General features: G+C 35.8%; 1 protein-coding gene across 9 annotated transcripts in view; it reads left to right on the top strand.

Moving 5' to 3' along the window:
* Nucleotides 1-18,506, top strand: part of SLC4A10 (solute carrier family 4 member 10) — a 312,233-nt gene that overhangs the window by 218,057 nt on the left and 75,670 nt on the right. For all 9 annotated transcript variants that reach the window (XM_067741735.1, XM_067741734.1, XM_067741740.1 and 6 more), the window contains 3 exons: nt 2,880-3,054; nt 3,643-3,776; nt 4,178-4,423. In XM_067741735.1, coding sequence (XP_067597836.1) covers nt 2,880-3,054; nt 3,643-3,776; nt 4,178-4,423 — 555 coding nt within the window. The remainder of the gene's footprint in view (nt 1-2,879; nt 3,055-3,642; nt 3,777-4,177; nt 4,424-18,506) is intronic.

The following is an 18,506-nucleotide window of genomic DNA, read 5'->3' as shown; positions in this document are numbered from 1 at the left end:
TGTTTTTATACTTTGGATACCTACTCTTTGGGGGATGAATATGCCAATTAATTTGATTTCTCTGTAGTTACTAATGATTGTCATTATTATTAAACCAGAACAGTGAATACACCATTCCATTTTAATATACCTAGTCTTTCATATTGCTATGCATTAAAACACATTCACAGATTCTTAGAATGAATAAGAAAACTGTCAGTTGCCCTTTCCAAAAGAGCCTGTTGAAAACTTCAAGCTCAGGATGGAAATGAAAATAAATACCAAGAACTCAGTCTTATAGACCCTGTCTCATTACATGCAAGTAGGATGTATATAATAGTATTTTTTATTTTTACAGTAGTAATTTGAAAGAGTTATTGATTTATTTTTCTAATCACACATCTTTGAAGAGATGAAAGCTTCAATTTATTTCTTAAAATGATTCTTTGTGGTGTTTTGACAGCTTGTCTCTCTCCAAGAAATGTGTGAGCAGAAAATCAGAACCTTTGGGTGGGTCTCTCTTCAGGGAATGTGTGCACACAGCCTCCATTATAATTGAAGGCAATTGCAGAGGCTTTGCAGGATTGGTGCTCCTCTCCCCTCAGGGCCATTTCCTGTACTGCTTTCACTGTGTCCTCTAAGATGACTTTCCAGTTCCTGACAACTCTGTGCATTTTAATTCTCCTGCGTTCTTTCCCTTTATCTATGTTTTGTCTCTGAGGAGATGTCTTCCTCAGGCTCCCGTACCTAATTTGAGATGGTTCAAACAATTTTTTCCTTTTCCCTGTACTAGAAACATTGTTACTCCTTCTGTTTACTTTCATATTTTCAAATGCTGTCTTTTTATTTCTGTTGTTTTTTTTTTTCTCTCTCTCTCAGGTGTAACATGCCACATAGCTTAGATTTTTTTCAAAGTTCACTTTTCCTTACTGCTTCCTAAATCCTCCCAGGTCACCAATATCCGGTATCTTCGCTTCTCCAGAGTTCTTCCACAGATTCTGTTGCTGACATGACTTGAAGTATCCATTACTCATCTGCTCTCCTGGAGTTGCTGGTGCACATCTGGGCTGCTCTTGCACTGTTCTCTGCAATGACCTCCCACTTCCGGATTTAGATTTATGCTGCTAAAAGCACGTTTATGACACAGTAATATAACAGCTATTTAGACTAATGTATACCCTAATAAGTAATTAATTAGAAAAGAGTGGTCTAATAGAAAGTACTATCAAACCTATAAATATTAACTACTAAGTAATAGTTCATAACCACCTCAAATTCTTTTGGGGATTAGGTGGGGTATAAATCATAACTGAATGAATAAATAGACTCGTAGATTAAATCTGTTCTGAATTGTGACTTTGGCAAGTTAACAAATCATTCAGAAATGATCCCCCAAATAAAAATTATGTATGTGTTTTACTAAACACAGGTAAAGGAACCTAACCTAAGATGATCTTTGCGTGTGTGAATTTCACAGGTTCTTTGCAAGCTTCTCTGAATTTTAAATGTCCTTTTTTTTCAATTGAAATTTCATTCTTCTCAACCTCTCCTACTCCACATCCCTCTGATGGAAACAATCACTAGAAAAACATAATGATTCTATCACTCACATAACAGTAAGATAGTTACTAATATGTTACTATTGTGCCTATATTAGGGCAATTAAAAATAATAGAATTTATTCTGAAGAGGTACATCTTTCAAGGCAAATCAGAATTTATTTCTCAAGAGAACAATCATTTTTGAGGTGATTCTTAGATTGCCAGATTATATTCCTATTTAGAAAATAAATAACAAGACTTTAATATTTTTCCATAAACCAAGTATATTTAGCATACTGGCAGTATGTTGAACATAATAGGTTTTTTTTAACCTCCATGTAGGAACTTAATCACAGCCTTATTCATTTTAATATGACATCTTTATCCCATAGAACACAAAGAGCTTTTGGTAGTCAAATGTTAAATCTGCATATTGTTATTAAATGTTCAAAGAATGAGAATAGCTGTTTAATGCTCTCATTCCTAACAGATTAAAAAGTTCCAGTCCTCAGATTTTAGGCAATATTTCACAATTTAATGCTTCTCTCTTCCCCACCCCCCCAAAAAAAATCATCCTTCAAATGCTTTAATGTGGTTTTTGGATATATTTAGAACATATGCATTTTTCCCAAATAAGGTCATTATTGTCTTGTGAATGATAGATGTTTGAATATGTTTAGACAATAGTGGATCAAAAGTACATTTATCTAGGTTGCTTATTGTAAGGTCCCTGTCTTAGTTTCCTAAAAATGAAAACAACTCTGGAACTTACGTCTCTCTACTAAGTATTGTCATCCATAAGGTCATTTAAGTGCCTGTCTGGAGTATTATTTGGCAAGGGTTTTTTTTCACAAAGAGAGTGGGTAACTGGAGCCATGGTTATATGCCACTTTTTCTCTCTAAGTTGATGTTCACTATTGGACTGTACAAAAATCACTTTACCTTCCCTCCTTCACTCTCTGCTACACTAAATGGAATGTAAACAATTAGAAAATACTGCCAATGATTGAGGATGGTAGGCCTGATTTTAGGAATAGGTTGTTGTAAAATGGCACAGAGATTAGAGTAATCCTTAACTCTCATTATTTGAATTTTGATTGATGAACAGCTGTGAACCTTGTTTGAGAGAACCTAGGATTTTTTTGGCTGTTGACACAATATTTGGTTAGGGATTGAAGTGACATAGTGGTACAAAGCCATTCCTGTAGATCATCATAGTAAAACCTAGCATGTTAATATGGGTCTCATCTCTGCTGATGGAAAACCTGTACTGTGACCTGGCAACAAAGCAAATGAGCATTTTGATTTATGTGATTTTTATATTTGTATGTCACTATTGTGTTTTCCCCCCTGTCTTAGGATTTTTGGGGGACTTATTTTAGATATCAAAAGAAAAGCTCCATACTTCTGGAGTGACTTCAGAGATGCTTTCAGCTTGCAGTGCTTAGCATCTTTTCTGTTTCTCTACTGCGCGTGTATGTCTCCCGTCATCACATTTGGAGGACTGCTAGGAGAAGCGACTGAAGGGCGAATAGTATGTATCATGCTTTTCTCTGAACTTTGAAACTTAATCAGCTTTTACGATTCATAGTTAGATGAGTCTGCATTTAATTTTGGTTTCCTTTATGAGGAGAGATTTGATGTATGGTCTGGCAGACAAAGTTCATACGAATTTCCTAGATGACTAATGGAACTGGTAATCAGGGAGTGGAATATCTCAGAACAACTAATTCTTATCTTACACAAGGTTCTGATCTCATCCCTGGCCCCCCAGTCCTAGGCTAGCTTTAGCCTCTGGTTCTTGCCTCATAAGAGGTCCATTTTCCTATTTATATAGGCCATGCTTCTGCCAGACATTTATTATGAATACATGTAAACTTTTAGTAAGCAAAAGAAAAGTGAGATAAGGAAGGGGGAGAGGACATATCCCTGTCCACTACCATTCACAGTCTGCTGACCGCCTGCCGCCTTTTTTTTATCCTCCTATCCCACCTCCTGCCCAAGGTTGCTAGGCCCTTCATAGCAAAGGGAAAAAAGACCCATGTATTTTACATATTTTCTCCCCGGTTATAATCGCAGCCTGCACAGCTTAGATAATGGAATCATTTATATCTCTACACAGAGTGCAATCGAATCTCTCTTTGGAGCGTCCATGACTGGGATAGCCTATTCTCTCTTTGGTGGACAGCCTCTTACCATATTAGGCAGTACAGGACCAGTTTTGGTGTTTGAAAAGATTTTGTTTAAATTTTGCAAGTAAGTGTTATATACTTTTGGCCCTCAGCCCCTTTCTATTTCTCTACTGTATTTAATCTTCTTCCAACATCACATTTGGAGATCTGCTGGGAGAGGTAGAAGTTGCTGATTTGATTCAGTTTGCCATTTTTGTCTCTCCATGGAAATAAAGGAACAGTAAAATATTGATGTATATTGTTATGTATTATTTATAAAACATTATATTCAGCTCTAAGCACTGAGAAACCTCTTTGAGTTTTGTACCCTTAGGTGTTCCCTTTAGACAAAGTCTTGAGTTTAGATACTCATGGGATGTGAAGCTTATTTACTTTCACTTCCTGAATTAGACTTACTTCCATCTACTTAAAATGGTGGCAAGCTGTTAAATGACCTTCTTTCCACTGTTCTTTTCCCCCTCCTAGAGAATATGGGCTGTCATACCTATCTTTAAGAGCTAGTATTGGACTTTGGACTGCAACCCTGTGTATCATACTTGTGGCCACTGATGCAAGCTCCCTTGTCTGCTATATCACCCGGTTTACTGAAGAAGCTTTTGCTTCTCTTATTTGCATCATTTTCATTTATGAGGCCCTGGAGAAGTTGTTTGAACTCAGTGAAGCATATCCAATCAACATGCATAATGATTTGGAACTGCTGACACAATATTCGTAAGTACCATTTCCCCTGTTGGCTGTGGGGCTTTTCTTTCTACCAATATTGCTATTGTTATAAGAAATACGAGGAACTTACTCAGCAGATAGAGTTCCTTAAATTGATTCGTGACCTAAATCCCGGTCTCTCAGAGTTGAACAGGATTTTAAGAGTCATCTAATCAGCTGCTCATCTGAATACTTGAGTTTTCATTATAACATCTTTGCCAAGAATAACTTTTTGAAGTTTTATTTGTCAAGCATTCCCTATTAAGTAGATAATGAACCAAGATCAGTTTTACTATACAGAGATTTTTTTTTCAAAATATTTTTGATTTTGGTCTTCCTTTAGGACCTTTTCCATGTAATGTAATCCAAAGAACACAGTAGTGAAAGATAAGATTTCAGGTTTAAAGCAGTGAGATAAAAGAGACTCATTGGGGCTAAATTGCATAGTTTGATGTTTGAAAATATGATAAAGTCTTAAACAAAATATCACTGAATTGAAATGTATTTTTGCTTTTGGAACCTATGACATTTATGATAAAAGTACTCACATATTGCCTGTTGAGGGTGATATTACAGTTTAGGATTAAAGATGGGATTGTACCTATTACACGTTCTAGTTTTGTATGTCAGCAGCTTGGGATTTCTCTAAGGCTGTATTTGCAGAGTATATGTGAACATTATGTTACTCTTCTTTGATTTAATTTTAGGATTTTTTTGTTGTAATTATATATGCATTTTAAACAGTGAATATTTGAAACAACATGTTCTTTACCAGGCATCAACCTGGCATTATAACCTCTGCATTAACTACCAATGCTCTTCTTATAAACTGCTCAGATAGGCCCTCAAAATCTTCCTTTGAAGATTTATCATCTTTATTTAATATTAGAAGTTGAAGTTGTTGAAATTAGGCCAAAACAGTGCAATATTATAGTCTTGTTAAGAATGATGTAATGATATAGAGTTGAAAATAAGATGACTTTTAGTACTTTGAATTTTTCTCGGTAATTAGAGATATGTTTAACAGTGCATCCCTGTTTTAGAACAAAAAAAAATCAGAGTGGGATATAAAATAACTTCCCCAATAAAAGTAAATGGTGAGGGTGTTGTGAACAGGATTCAAGTGCAGATGAAGGAGGTGTCAGGGACACTCAGAAAGCAGGCAGATGCAAAGAACAATTTGATCAGAATGAGATGTAACATTGATACATGCCTTTTCATTTATCTTTAGTTGAAAAGAGAGCAGTGTCACCTAATTTGGGTATCTTTGCGAGGATATGCAATTACCTCTGCTTGAATTTTCAAACCTACTACACGCCAGGCACTGTGCTTGGTGCTAGGGAAATCATGAACAATATTCTGTTCTCAGTGAGCTTCCAGTTTAGTAGGAAATGTAGACAAACAGACAACACAATGGAATAAGTGCTGTGTTAAAGGATTGGTCCAGAATACTATGGTACTACATCAGAAGAGCACCTAACCCAGATTTCAGGTTCAGAGAAGACTTCCTGGAGGAAGTGACATAGAAGACCAAAAAATCAGTAGGAATTAGCTGCTGAGGAATAGAGATGGAGAGTGGTTTAGATGGAGGGAATGGCACAGACTTGGATGTAAGGAATTATTAATGCTTTGAAATATTTGTCCAAAGTTATATAGCTAGTGGTGAAACAAGAAATTAGACTCAGGCTTTATGACCCTGATGTAATTCTCAGTAACTGAAGTTACTGCTGTAATTTTAAAATTTCTTTAAAGTACTGTTTCTCAACCACTGATACATATACAATCAGAGAAAAGCAGACAAAGCTTAAATAGGCAGGAGGGTTTTATAATCAAGTATTCATCATAAAGTATTCTTCCAAAAACTCCACTGGATTTTTATGTCCTTAAAACCCATTATAAATGAAAAAGATGGTGAATAATAAATGCATGTAGGTATAATAAATAACTATAGAAAGTGGTGAATGATTGCTCTAGCAACTATCTAGCAATTTCAGTCTCTAAACATCAGTTAAAATAAATTCACTAAGGGGATTCCCTGGTGGTGCAGTGGTTGAGAGTCCGCCTGCCAATGCAGGGAACACGGGTTCGTGCCCCGTGTCCGGGAGGATCCCACATGCCGCGGAGCGGCTGGGACCGTGAGCCGTGGCCGCTGAGCCGGCGCGTCCGGAGCCTGTGCTCTGCAACGGGAGAGGCCACAGCGGTGAGAGGCCCGCGTACCGCAAAAAAAAAAAAAAAAAAAAAAAAAGTTCACTAAAGTTTTAATTTTTAAAATTAAAGTTCTAATTCCAAGGAATATAACAACTTTTCTTTTCATATAACAATTTTTCTTTTCAAAGTCCTTTTATGGTCACTTTATATTTAATGAAATCCTATGGAGCAGATAAGTTCTATTTTATAGAACAAGTTAATGATTTATAACTTACCAATAATCAAATAAAGCATAATGAAGAGTAGAACCCACTTTTCTTAATGTTATGTTTTCTTTATTAGAGGGTGTGACTTTGTTCTGCCACTAAACTTTATCTCACCTTTTGGGCACATTGCCATGAATTCTTTATCAGATTAGTGTAATGTCAGTGTTGGCACTTTGTATATGATAATTTGACTCAGAGTATCTGCCACTTCTGTTGGGAAATTTTAAGCAAATTATTCTCGTTCATGTAAACTATTGCTACATTCGTTATTCATTCATTCATTTCTACTTTGCTAGGTATTTTAAGTGTCACCACTACATACTTTATAGTATTAGTCATGCTAAATAAATGCTTAGAGACATTGCTGTTAATTTGTTTTGGAGAAAGAAGCACTTCCCTTTAACTATGGAAATTAATATCCTAATTGTTCTGAACACTATTCATCCTAGATATTTGTAGAACTAGTAAAATTCAGTTAGCTTAGCATATTTTTCTATTTATAAATGCAATTCTTGATAATATAAGGTGTTCAGCTTATGCACTTTACATTTATTATTTAACAAATAGGAAAAGATTGAGAAAAGAATATATACAACTCTGGGGAAAGAAGTTTACTTCATAAAACCATTAGTTAGAGCTCTCAGTTGCAGGCAAAATAGTTTTTATATACCATCAAAAAAACCCCTGTTTTTATAAATAAGTACTGTGCAAATATTATGTGAAGGGTAAGAAAATATGTTCTCATAAGTGAATGCTCATTGCTGGTCTCAGTGAAGTCTGTGTCCAGCTTCCACTCATTCCTCTGTGTAGCTCATCTCTTCTTTACGTGGGTACCTGGGGTCTTTTCGATATATCAAAACTTGCTCTAAAGATGATTAGTAGGAAGCTAATTTTATTTCTTCCAGAATTTTCATTTTGATATCTAAAAGAAGGAAGGCAGAATTTTTTTCAATTATAAAAGCAGGTTTTTAGGGAATAAGAGAGATGGTCCTACTCATTCTGAAATCATATCCCTGGGTGTTGTGGGCTGAATTGTGTTCTTTCAAAATTTCCCACATGCCAGATTTCTGAGCAAATCGAATGGCTCTCTATATAGAATTTGAAAACTTTTTAGCACCCTCTCTACCTCTGTAATCTCTTGTCTAAATTATGACAATTGCCTTCCAAATGGTGTCCCTGATTCTACTACCCTTCCCTTCCACAGACTGTTTTCTATGAAGCAACCGGAATTATTCTCTTAAAACCCATCAGATCATGTCACTCTGCTTCTCAAAGCCCACTGATGACTTCCCATTACCTTCAAAGATGTTGTATGAGCTGTTCCTCACTGCCTGTCTTACTTTGTCTTCTACTTCCTCCTCTGCTGCACCCACGCTAATCTCCTTGCCCTTCAGCCTTCATACTTGCTGTTCTTTTTGCCTAGAATGCCCTTCTCCAGATATCTATGTGGCTTGTTCCTTCACTATCTTCAAAATCACCTGCTTGAGGACTTTCCATCTAAAATTTCAACTCTCTTCTCTCTCTTCCTTTTTTTATTCTAAAATATTATATAATTTATTTATCTTTTTAAAAGTAAGATTTATTGAAGTATTATTTACATACAATAAAATATGCCTCTTTTAAGTGTACCCTCAAATGAGTTTCAACAAATGAATAACACTATAATTGGAATATACAATATTTCCCAAAGTATTTCCTCATGGCCCTTCACAGTCTCTCTCTCACCCCAACCCCCCACCCCTGACAATCACTGATGTGATTTCTGTCTCTAAAGTTTTGCCTTTTTTAGAATGTCACATAAATGGAATCATAGAGTGTATAGCCTTTGGTGTCTGGCTTCTTTCACTTATCATATGCTTTTGAGATTTACTCATTTTGTTGCATGCATCAATTTATTCCTTTTTACTGTTGGTCAGTGTTCCACTGTATGGATGTACCACAAATTGTCTATCCAACCACAAGTTGATAGATGTTTGGGTTGTTGCTACTTTGGAGCTATATTGCTTCACATGCAGGTCTTTACTTGGCCTACGTTTTCATTTTCTCTTGGGTAAATACCTAGAAACAGGATTGCTGGGTTATATGAAAAGTCTATATTTTAACTTTATAAGAAAATTCCAACATGGTTGTACCATTTTGCACTCCCACCATCAATGAATGAGTGTTCCTATCACTCTGCATCCTCATCAGCACATGGTATTTTGCTTATGTAGAGTGATACCTCTATTAGTCTAATTTATTGTGTGTTCCCCTCCTAGAGTGAGTTCATGAGGAAAAGGGATTTAGTCTGTTTTGATCACTGCTTTCCCAGTGTTCAGATCCGTTTCTGGCACAAAATAGATAGATGTTCAATGAAAATTTGTTGAAAAAAATAAATGAATGTTGAATGAATATCACCTCTATTTAGAATTTGTACTAAGGCTCAGAAGGGATTATGGCTTACCCAAGTAGAAGAACTTGAGCTAAAACCCAACACATCTAACATTTAGTCAAACACTTTTGACAGTGTACCACATTATAGGCCACTGGTTTGACCAAATTAATTTCTAGTATTAATATTTAGAATATGAGGGAACTTGGATAAATTTTATTTAAGTCTCTTAGATATTATCTTCAAACAGTTTAAATTTTATCACAGGAAATTAAAAATATAAAAATAGAGGGATTTAAAACATAAATATTTGAATAATATTAACATATGCAGTAAAATGGATTCTTATTTTAGAGCATAAAAGTGCTTATTTTGATTATAATGATTCCCTGTAAATAGGTATTTGACAAGAAGAGAAAAAAATCTTGGCTAGAGATGAATTTTGTTGTATCACATTGAAGCCCACTTCACCTTATTTTTAAGAAACTTGGTAATAATTTGGATTAAAAGATAGGAATCTATACCAATATCCTAGTTAGCTGCTTTGGGTAACTCCCTAAGAGCAGCCTTCTAGAGACAACATCTTAACCCTCAAAAATACACAGGAAGTACATGTGAAATATGTAGAGAATAAGAGCTCTGGGAGGGTCCGTACCAAACTTATAATACTTTGGGGACAGAAGAAAAAACTGAAAAAAAAAGGCTTGTTCTCTTTGTATATTTTGGAGTGTTCAACTGGCATTGTGTAGATACATTATTTTGTAATTTCTTTCTAAGAATAAGTTTTATGAGAAACAGACCCACGGATACAGAGAACAAACTAGTGGTTACCAGTGGGGAAAGGGAAGGCGGGGGTAGCAATATAGGAGAAAAGGGTAAAAGGGGTTATTATAGGATTATATGAAATCATATGTGTGAAAACTTTTGAAAACTGTAAAGCACTGTAGAATTTAAACAATCTTTCATTCAATTAAAAAAAAGTTTTATTATGGGAAATTAAAGTCTTTTGACAAGCCATAGAATGAGGTAATTAAGGCCAGGTGGTGCTCATCAAATCAGTTCCTGTGTAAACAAATTTATTTTCCATTTCAGGAAAATAGCAACTTACAAAACTCAAAGGAAGAATAGAGCAAGATGTTTAAGGTATAATAAGTAGATTTGCCATTCTGTTCTTAAATTCTCTTATTAGGCTCATTCTTTCAACATCTATTGCTTTTCTCTGAATTGTGTTAACATTGATAGTGTGAAAATGAATATGGTCTCCACTCTAAAGGAGCTCAGTGATTAACAAGAAGAGACTAGAGATGTGCTTTGTACATAGTGGCTGCACACAGAGAATTTGTTGAATCAATAAATGAGGAGGGAGCTAGAGGCAATGCATAGTCAAATCATTGCAACCTGGCATGGTAAGTATTTATACTAGACATATGTTTAATGGTCCAGGAGAAGAAGTAAAAAACTACCTTAATTTATCACTCCATCTCTGTTGTACCTGTAACTTGAGTTTCTTATATATGGCGTATGTTTTTCTCTCTCTTCATTATCTCTGCATGAGCAGGTCATAATTAGAGTTGAGGGCACCAAGGTAGATAGATGAAATCCTGGGACCAGTTGGCAGAGAGTCTTAAAAATTGTAATGAGTTTTATTGTAAAAGATCATTGGGGGTAATGACAAAGCTCTGGGAATAATTATGTGATAATAGATTAGAAGGTGATCATAGGAAGTGGAGCAAAGAGCAATAACCTTGGTATGGAATGTTTAAGTCCTGATTATTGACTGAGACAATGGTAATGAGAAGAAAATAAACAAACTGGGGAAAAAAACAAAGAAGAGCAAAAATTGGCAAGGCTTTATTCATTCATTCAACAAGTAATTATGGAATGCCTTGTAATTTATATGAGCAATAACAAAAATTTGCATACATGGCTTTATTTAAGCCTCACAATAATCTATGGTATAAGTATTACCCCTCAGGTGATCAATCTGAGGTTCCAATAAGTTAATTAATTTGCTCAATATCCCAGAACCAGTGAATGGTAAATGAGAGTCAAACTCAGGTATACTTTTTTTTATTAAAATGTAGTTGTTTTACAATATTATATTAGTTTCAGGTGTGCAGCATAGTGATGCAATATTCTTATAGATTATACTCTGCTTAAAGTCATTATAAAATAATGGCTATATTCTCTGGTGCTGTACAACATATACTTGTTGCTTTTTGTTTTCATTTTTGAATTTTATTTTATTTACTTCTTTATACAGCAAGTTCTTATTAGTCATCAATTTTATACACATCAGTGTATATATGTCAATCCCAATCGCCCGATTCATCACATCACCACCTCCACCCCCTGCGGCTTTCCCCCCTTGGTGTCCATACGTTTGTTCTCTACTTCTGTGTCTCAATTTCTGCCCTGCAAACCGGTTCATCTGTGACATTTTTCTAGGTTCCACATATATGCATTAATATACGATATTTGTTTTTCTCGTTCTGACTTACTTCACCCTGTATGACAGTCTCTAGATCCATTCACGTCTCAACAAATGACCCAATTTCGTTCCTTTTTATGGCTGAGTAATATTCCATTGTATATATGTGCCACATCTTCTTTATCCATTCATCTGTCAATAGGCATTTAGGTTGCTTCCATGACCTAGCTATTGTAAATAGTGCTGCAATGAACATGGGTGCACGTGTCTTTTTGAATTATGGTTTTCTCTGGGTATATGCCCAGTAGTGGGATTGCTGGATCACATGGTAATTCTATTTTTAGTTTTTTAAGGAACCTCCATACTGTTCTCCAGAGTGGCTATATCAATTTACATTCCCACCAACAGTGCAAGAGGGTTCCTTTCCTCCACACCCTCTCCAGCATTTGTTGTTTGTAGATTGTCTGATGATGCCCATTCTAACTGGTGTGACGTGATACCTCATTGTAGTTTTGATTTGCATTTCTCTAATAATTAGTGATGTTGAGCAGCTTTTCATGTGCTTCTTGGCCATCTGTATGTCTTCTTTGGAGAAATGTCTATTTAGGTCTTCTGCCCATTTTTGGATTGGGTTGTTTGTTTTTTTAATATTGAGCTGCATGAGCTGTTTATATATTTTGGAGACTAGTCCTTTGTCCGTTGATTCATTTGCAAATATTTTCTCCCATTCTGAGGGTTGTCTTTTTGTCTTGTTTATGGTTTCCTTTGCTGTGCAAAAGCTTTTAAGTTTCATTAGGTCCCATTTGTTTGTTTTTGTTTTTATTTCCATTACTCTAGGAGGTGGATCAAAAAAGATCTTGCTGTGATTTATGTCAAAGAGTGTTCTTCCTGTGTTTTCTTATAAGAATTTTATAGTGTCCGGTCTTACATTTAGGTCTCTAATCCATTTTGAGTTTCTTTTTATGTATGGTGTTAGGGAGTGTTCTAATTTCATTCTTTTACATGTAGCTGTCCAGTTTTCCCAGCACCACTTATTGAAGGGACTGTCGTTTCTCCATTATGTATCCTTGCCTTCTTTGTCATAGATTAGTTGACCATTAGGTTCATGGGTTTACCTCTGGGCTTTCTATCTTGTTCCATTGATCTTTGTTTCTGTTTTTGTGCAAGTACCATATTGTCTTGATTACTGTTGCTTTGCAGTATAGTCTGAAGTCAGGGAGTCTGATTCCTCCAGCTCCAATTTTTTTCCCTCAAGGCTGCTTTGGCTATTTGGGGTCTTTTGTGTCTCCATACAAATTTTAAGATTTTTTGTTCTAGTTCCATAAAAAATGCCATTGGTAATTTCATAGGGTTTGCATTGAATCTATAGATTGCTTTGGGTAGTATAGTCATTTTCATAATATTGATTCTTCCAGTCCAAGAACATGATATATCTCTCCATCTGTTGGTATCATCTTTAATTTCTTTCATCAGTGTCTTATAGTTTCTGCATACAGGTCTTTTGTCTCCCTAGGTAAGTTTCTTCCTAGGTATTTTATTCTTTTTGTTGCAATGGTAAATGGGAGTGTTTCCTTAATTTCTCTTTCAGATATTTCATCATTAGTGTATAGGAATGCAAGAGATTTCTGTGCATTAATTTTGTATCCTGCAACTTTACCAAATTCATTGATTAGCTCTAGTAGTTTTCTGGTGGCATCTTTAGGATTCTCTATGTATAGTATCATGTCATCTGCAAACAGTGACAGTTTTACTTCTTCTTTTCCAATTTCTTTCTTTTTATTTCTTTTCTTCTCTGATTGCCATGGCTAGGACTTCCAAAACTATGTTGAAAAATAGTGGTTAAGAGTGGACATCCTTGTCTTCTTCCTGATCTTAGAAGAAATGCTTTCAATTTTTCACCATTGAGAATGATGTTTGCTGTGGGTTTGTTGTATATGGCCTTTATTATGTTCAGGTAGCTTCCCTCTATGCCCACTATTTGGAGAGTTTTTATCATAAATCGGTGTTGAATTTTGTCAAAAGCTTTTTCTGCATCTATTGAGATGATCAAATGGTTTTTATTCTTCAATTTGTTAATAATGGTGTATCACATTGTTGATTTGTGTATACTGAAGAATCCTTGCATCCCTGGGATAAATCCCACTTGATCATGGCTTATGATCCTTTTAATGTATTGTTGGATTCTGTTTCCTAGTATTTTGTTGAGGATTTTTGCATCTATGTTCATCAGTGATACTGGTCTGTAATTTTCTTTTTTTGTAGCATCCTTGTCTGGTTTTGGTGTCAGGGTGACTATGGCTTCACAGAATGAGTTTGGGAGTGCTCCTTCCTCCGCAATTTTTTGGAAGAGTTTGAGAAGGATAGGTGTTAGCTCTTCTCTAAATGTTTGATAGAATTCACCTGTGAAGCCATCTGGTCCTGGACTTTTGCTTGTTGGAAGATTTTTTTTTTTTTTGCGGTACGCGGGCCTCTCACTGTTGTGGCCTCTCCCGTTGCGAAGCACAGGCTCCGGACGCGCAGGCTTAGTGGCCATGGCTCATGGGCCCAGCCACTCCACGTCATGTGGGATTTTCCCGGACTGGGGCACAAACCTGCGTCCCCTGCATCGGCAGGCGGACTCTCAACCACTGCACCACCAGGGAAGCCCTTGTTGGAAGATTTTTAACCACAGTTTCAATTTCATTACTTGTGATTGGTCTGTTCATATTTTCTATTTCTTCCTGGTTCAGTCTTGGAAGGTTTTACCTTTCTAAGGATCTGTCCATTTCTTCCAGGTTGTCCGTTTTGTTGCCATAGAGTTGCTTGTAGTAGTCTCTTAGGATGCTTTGTATTTCTGCAATGTCTGTTGTAACTTCTCCTTTATCATTTCTAATTTTATTGGTTTGAGTCCTCTTCCTTTTTTTCTTGATGAGTCTGGCTTATGGTTCATCAATTTTGTTTATCGTTTCAAAGAACCAGCTTTTAGTTTTATTAATCTTTGCTATTGTTTTCTTTGTTTCTATTTCATTTATTTCTGCTCTGACCTTTATGATTTCTTTCCTTCTGCTAACTTTGGGTTTTGTTTGTTCTTCTTTCTCTAGTTCCTTTAGGTGTAAGGTTAGATTGTTTACTTAAGATTTTTCTTGTTTCTTGAGGTAGGATTTTATAGCTATAAACTTCCCTCTTAGAACTGCTTTTGCTGCATCCCATAGGCTTTGGATCGTCATGTTTTCATTGTCATTTGTCTCTAGGTATTTTTTGATTTCCTCTTTGATTTCTTCAGTGATCTCTTGGTTATTTAGTAACATATTGTTTAGCCTCCATGTGTTTGTGTTTTTTACATTTTTATTTCCCTGTAATTCATTTCTAATCTCATAGTGTTGTGCTCAGAAAAGATACTTGTATGATTTCAATTTTCTTGAATTTACTGAGCCTTGATTTGTGACCCAAGATGTGATCTATCCTGGAGAATGTTCCATGCGCACTTGAGAAGAAAGTGTAATCTCCTGTTTTTGGATGGAATGTCCTATAAATATCAATTAAAGCTCTCTGGTCTATTGTGTCATTTAAAGCTTCTGTTTCCTTATTTATATTCATTTTGGATGATCTGTCCATTGGTGTAAATGAGGTGTTAAAGTCCCCCACTATTATTGTGTTGCTGTCGATTTCCTCTTTTATAGCTGTTAGCAGTTGTCTTATGTATTGAGGTGCTCCTATGTTGGGTGCATACATATTTATAATTTTTGTATCTTCTTCTTGGATTGATCCCTTGATCATTATGTAGTGTCCTTCCTTGTCTCTTGCAACATTCTTTATTTTAAAGTCTATTTTATCTGATATGAGTGTTGCTATTCCAGCTTTCTTTCGATTTCCATTTGCATGGAATATCTTTTTCCAACCCCTCACTTTCAGTCTGAATGTGTCCCTAGGTCTGAAGTGGGTCTCTTGTAGACAGCATATATATGGATCTTGTTTTTGTATCCATTCAGCAAGCCTGTGTCTTTTTGTGGGAGCATTTAATCCATTTACATTTAAGGTAATTATTGATATGTATGTTTCTATGACCATTTTCCTAATTGTTTTGGGTTTGTTTTTGTAGGTCCTTTTCTTCTCTTGTGTTTCCCACTTAGAGAAGTTCCTTTAGCATTTGTTGTAGAGCTGGTTTGGTGGTGCTGAATTCTCTGAACTTTTGCTTGTCTGTAAAGCTTTTGATTTCTCCATCAAATCTGCATGAGATTCTTGCCAGGTAGAGTAATCTTGGTTGTAGGTTCTTCCCTTTCATCACTTTAAGTATATCATGCCACTCCCTTCTGGCTTGTAGAGTTTCTGCTGAGAAATCAGCTGTTAACCTTATGGGAATTCCCTCATATGTTATTTGTCACTTTTCCCTTGCTGCTTTCAATACTTTTTCTTTGTCTTTAATTTTTGCCAATTTGATTGTCATGTGTCTTGATGTGTTTCTCCTTGGGTTTATCCTGTATGGGACTCGCTGTACTTCCTGGACTTGGGTGGCTACTTCATTTCCCATGTTAGGGAAGTTTTCGACTATAATCTCTTCAAATATTTTCTCGGGTCCTTTCTCTCTCTCCTCTTCTGGGACCCTATAATGCGAATGTTGCTGCATTTAATGTTGTCCCAGAAGTCTCTTAAGCTGTCTTCATTTCTTTTCATTCTTTTTTCTTTATTCTGCTCCGCAGCAGTGAATTCCACCATTCTGTCTTCGAGGTCACTTATCCTTCTTCTGCCTCAGTTATTATGCTATTGATTCCTTCTAGTGTAGTTTTCATTTCAGTTATTGTATTGTTCATCTCTGTTGTTTGTTCTTTAATTCTTCTAGGTCTTTGTTAAACATTTCTTGTATCTTCTCGATCTTTGCCTCCATTTTTCTTCTGAGGTCCTGGATCATCTTCACTATCATTATTCTGAATTCTTTTTCTGGAAGGTTCCCTATCTCCACTTCATTTAGTTGTTTTTCTGGAGTTTTATCTTGTTCCTTCATCTGGTACCTAGCCCTCTGCCTTTTCATCTTTTCTATCTTTCTGTGAATGTGGTTTTTGTTCCACAGGCTGCAGGACTGTAGTCTTGCTTCTGCTGTCTGCCCTCTTGTGCCCTTGTTGCTTACTTATTTTTACATAGTAGTTTGTATTTCTTAATCCCCTATGCCTGTCTTTCCCCTCCCCACTTCACTCTCCCCACTGGTTAACCACTAGTTTGTTCTCTATATCTGGGAGTCTGTTTCTGTTTTGTTATATTCATTCATTTGTTTTATTTTTTAGATTCTACATATAAATGAAAACAGAGTATTTGTTTTTCTGTGTCTGACTTATTTCATTAAGCATAATACCCTTTAGGTCCATCCATGCTGCTGCAAATGGCAGAATTTCATTCTTTTTTATGGTTAAGTGATATTCCATTTTATATGTATATATATATATATATAAAATGGAATATCACTTAGCCAATTATATATATGGCTAAGTATATATATCTCACTTTCTTTATCCATTCCTCTGTGATGAACACTTAGGTTGCCAATATCTTGGCTACTGTAAATAATGCTACTATAGATATTGGGTTTGTGTATATTTTCAAATTAGTGTTTTTTTTCAGATATATACCCAGGAGTGTAACTGCTGGATCATATGGTAGTTCTATTTTTAGATTTTTGAGGAACTCCATACTGTTTTCCACAGTGGTTGTACCAATTTACATTCCCACCAACAGTGCAGGAGGGTTCCCTTTTTTCCACACCCATGCTAACATTTGTTATTTGTAGGCTTTTTGATGAGAGCCGTTTTGACAGGTGTGGGTGATATCTCATTAAGATTTTGATTTGTATTTCTCTGGTAATTAGTGATGTTAAACATCTTTTCGTGTGCCTGTTGGCCATCTGTATATCTTCTTTAGAAAAATGTCTATTCAAGTTTTCTGCCCTTTTTTAATCAGGTTGTGTGTGTGTGTGTGTGTGCACGTGTGTGCTTTTTTTTTTTTTTTTTTTTTTTTGCGGTATGCAGGCCTCTCACTGTTGTGGCCTCTCCCGTTGCAGAGCACAGGCTCCGGACACGCAGGTTCAGTGGCCATAGTGCATAGGCCCAGCCACTCCACGGCATGTGGGATCTTCCCGGACCAGGGCATGAACCCGTGTCCCCTGCATCAGCAGGCGGACTCTCAACCACTGTGCCACCAGGGAAGCCCCTGTGTGCGTGTTTTTTGATATTGAGTTGTAAATATAAACAGTTGAACTGTTTATATATATTGGATATTAACCCTTTATCAGTCATATCATTTGCAAATATCTTCTCTCATTCAGTGGGTTGTTTTTTCGTTTTGTAGGTTCATTTGGTTTTAAAGCCCATGAACTTTTTTTCTATGATAAATAAAAATGATAGTAAAACCTCAATTTTATTATAACTCCTTAAAGGCAGTAACTGTCATATGTTTCTATGTATTCCCCATAGCACCTAGCATAATACTCTGTACAAAATAATTTTAACCGGTTAAATCATTGAATGAACAAAGAAGACTACATGCTATGTTCCAGATACTTGGGTGTAAAAGTAGCACCATAGATGGGTCTCTGCCCCAATGGAGCATATTATCTATTGAAAGACTTAGACATTAAATATTACACAAATAATTACTTAATTCTACTTGACATAAATGTTATAAAGGTACAGAATGCCATGAGAGTGAGAAATACTTCCAAAGTTATTTGTATTTGGAGGCCAAGGAGAGCCTATAGCTATTTGAATGGAGATAAAATTCTGATGAGAAAAAGTTTAAGAAAAATTTCATGGAGAAAATATTTATGTTTTTAGTTTTAGCTAGTAGTGGTGGTGTTTTGCAAAGTTATTTTGCACGTTTTTGAAAAGCTATTTTCTTCATAATATATTATAG

The sequence above is a fragment of the Pseudorca crassidens genome, chromosome 6 (genome assembly GCF_039906515.1).
Source record: "Pseudorca crassidens isolate mPseCra1 chromosome 6, mPseCra1.hap1, whole genome shotgun sequence".
Lineage (NCBI taxonomy): Eukaryota > Metazoa > Chordata > Mammalia > Artiodactyla > Delphinidae > Pseudorca > Pseudorca crassidens.
Note: the sequence above shows the minus strand (reverse complement) of the source record. Positions and strands in the feature narration are given on the sequence as shown.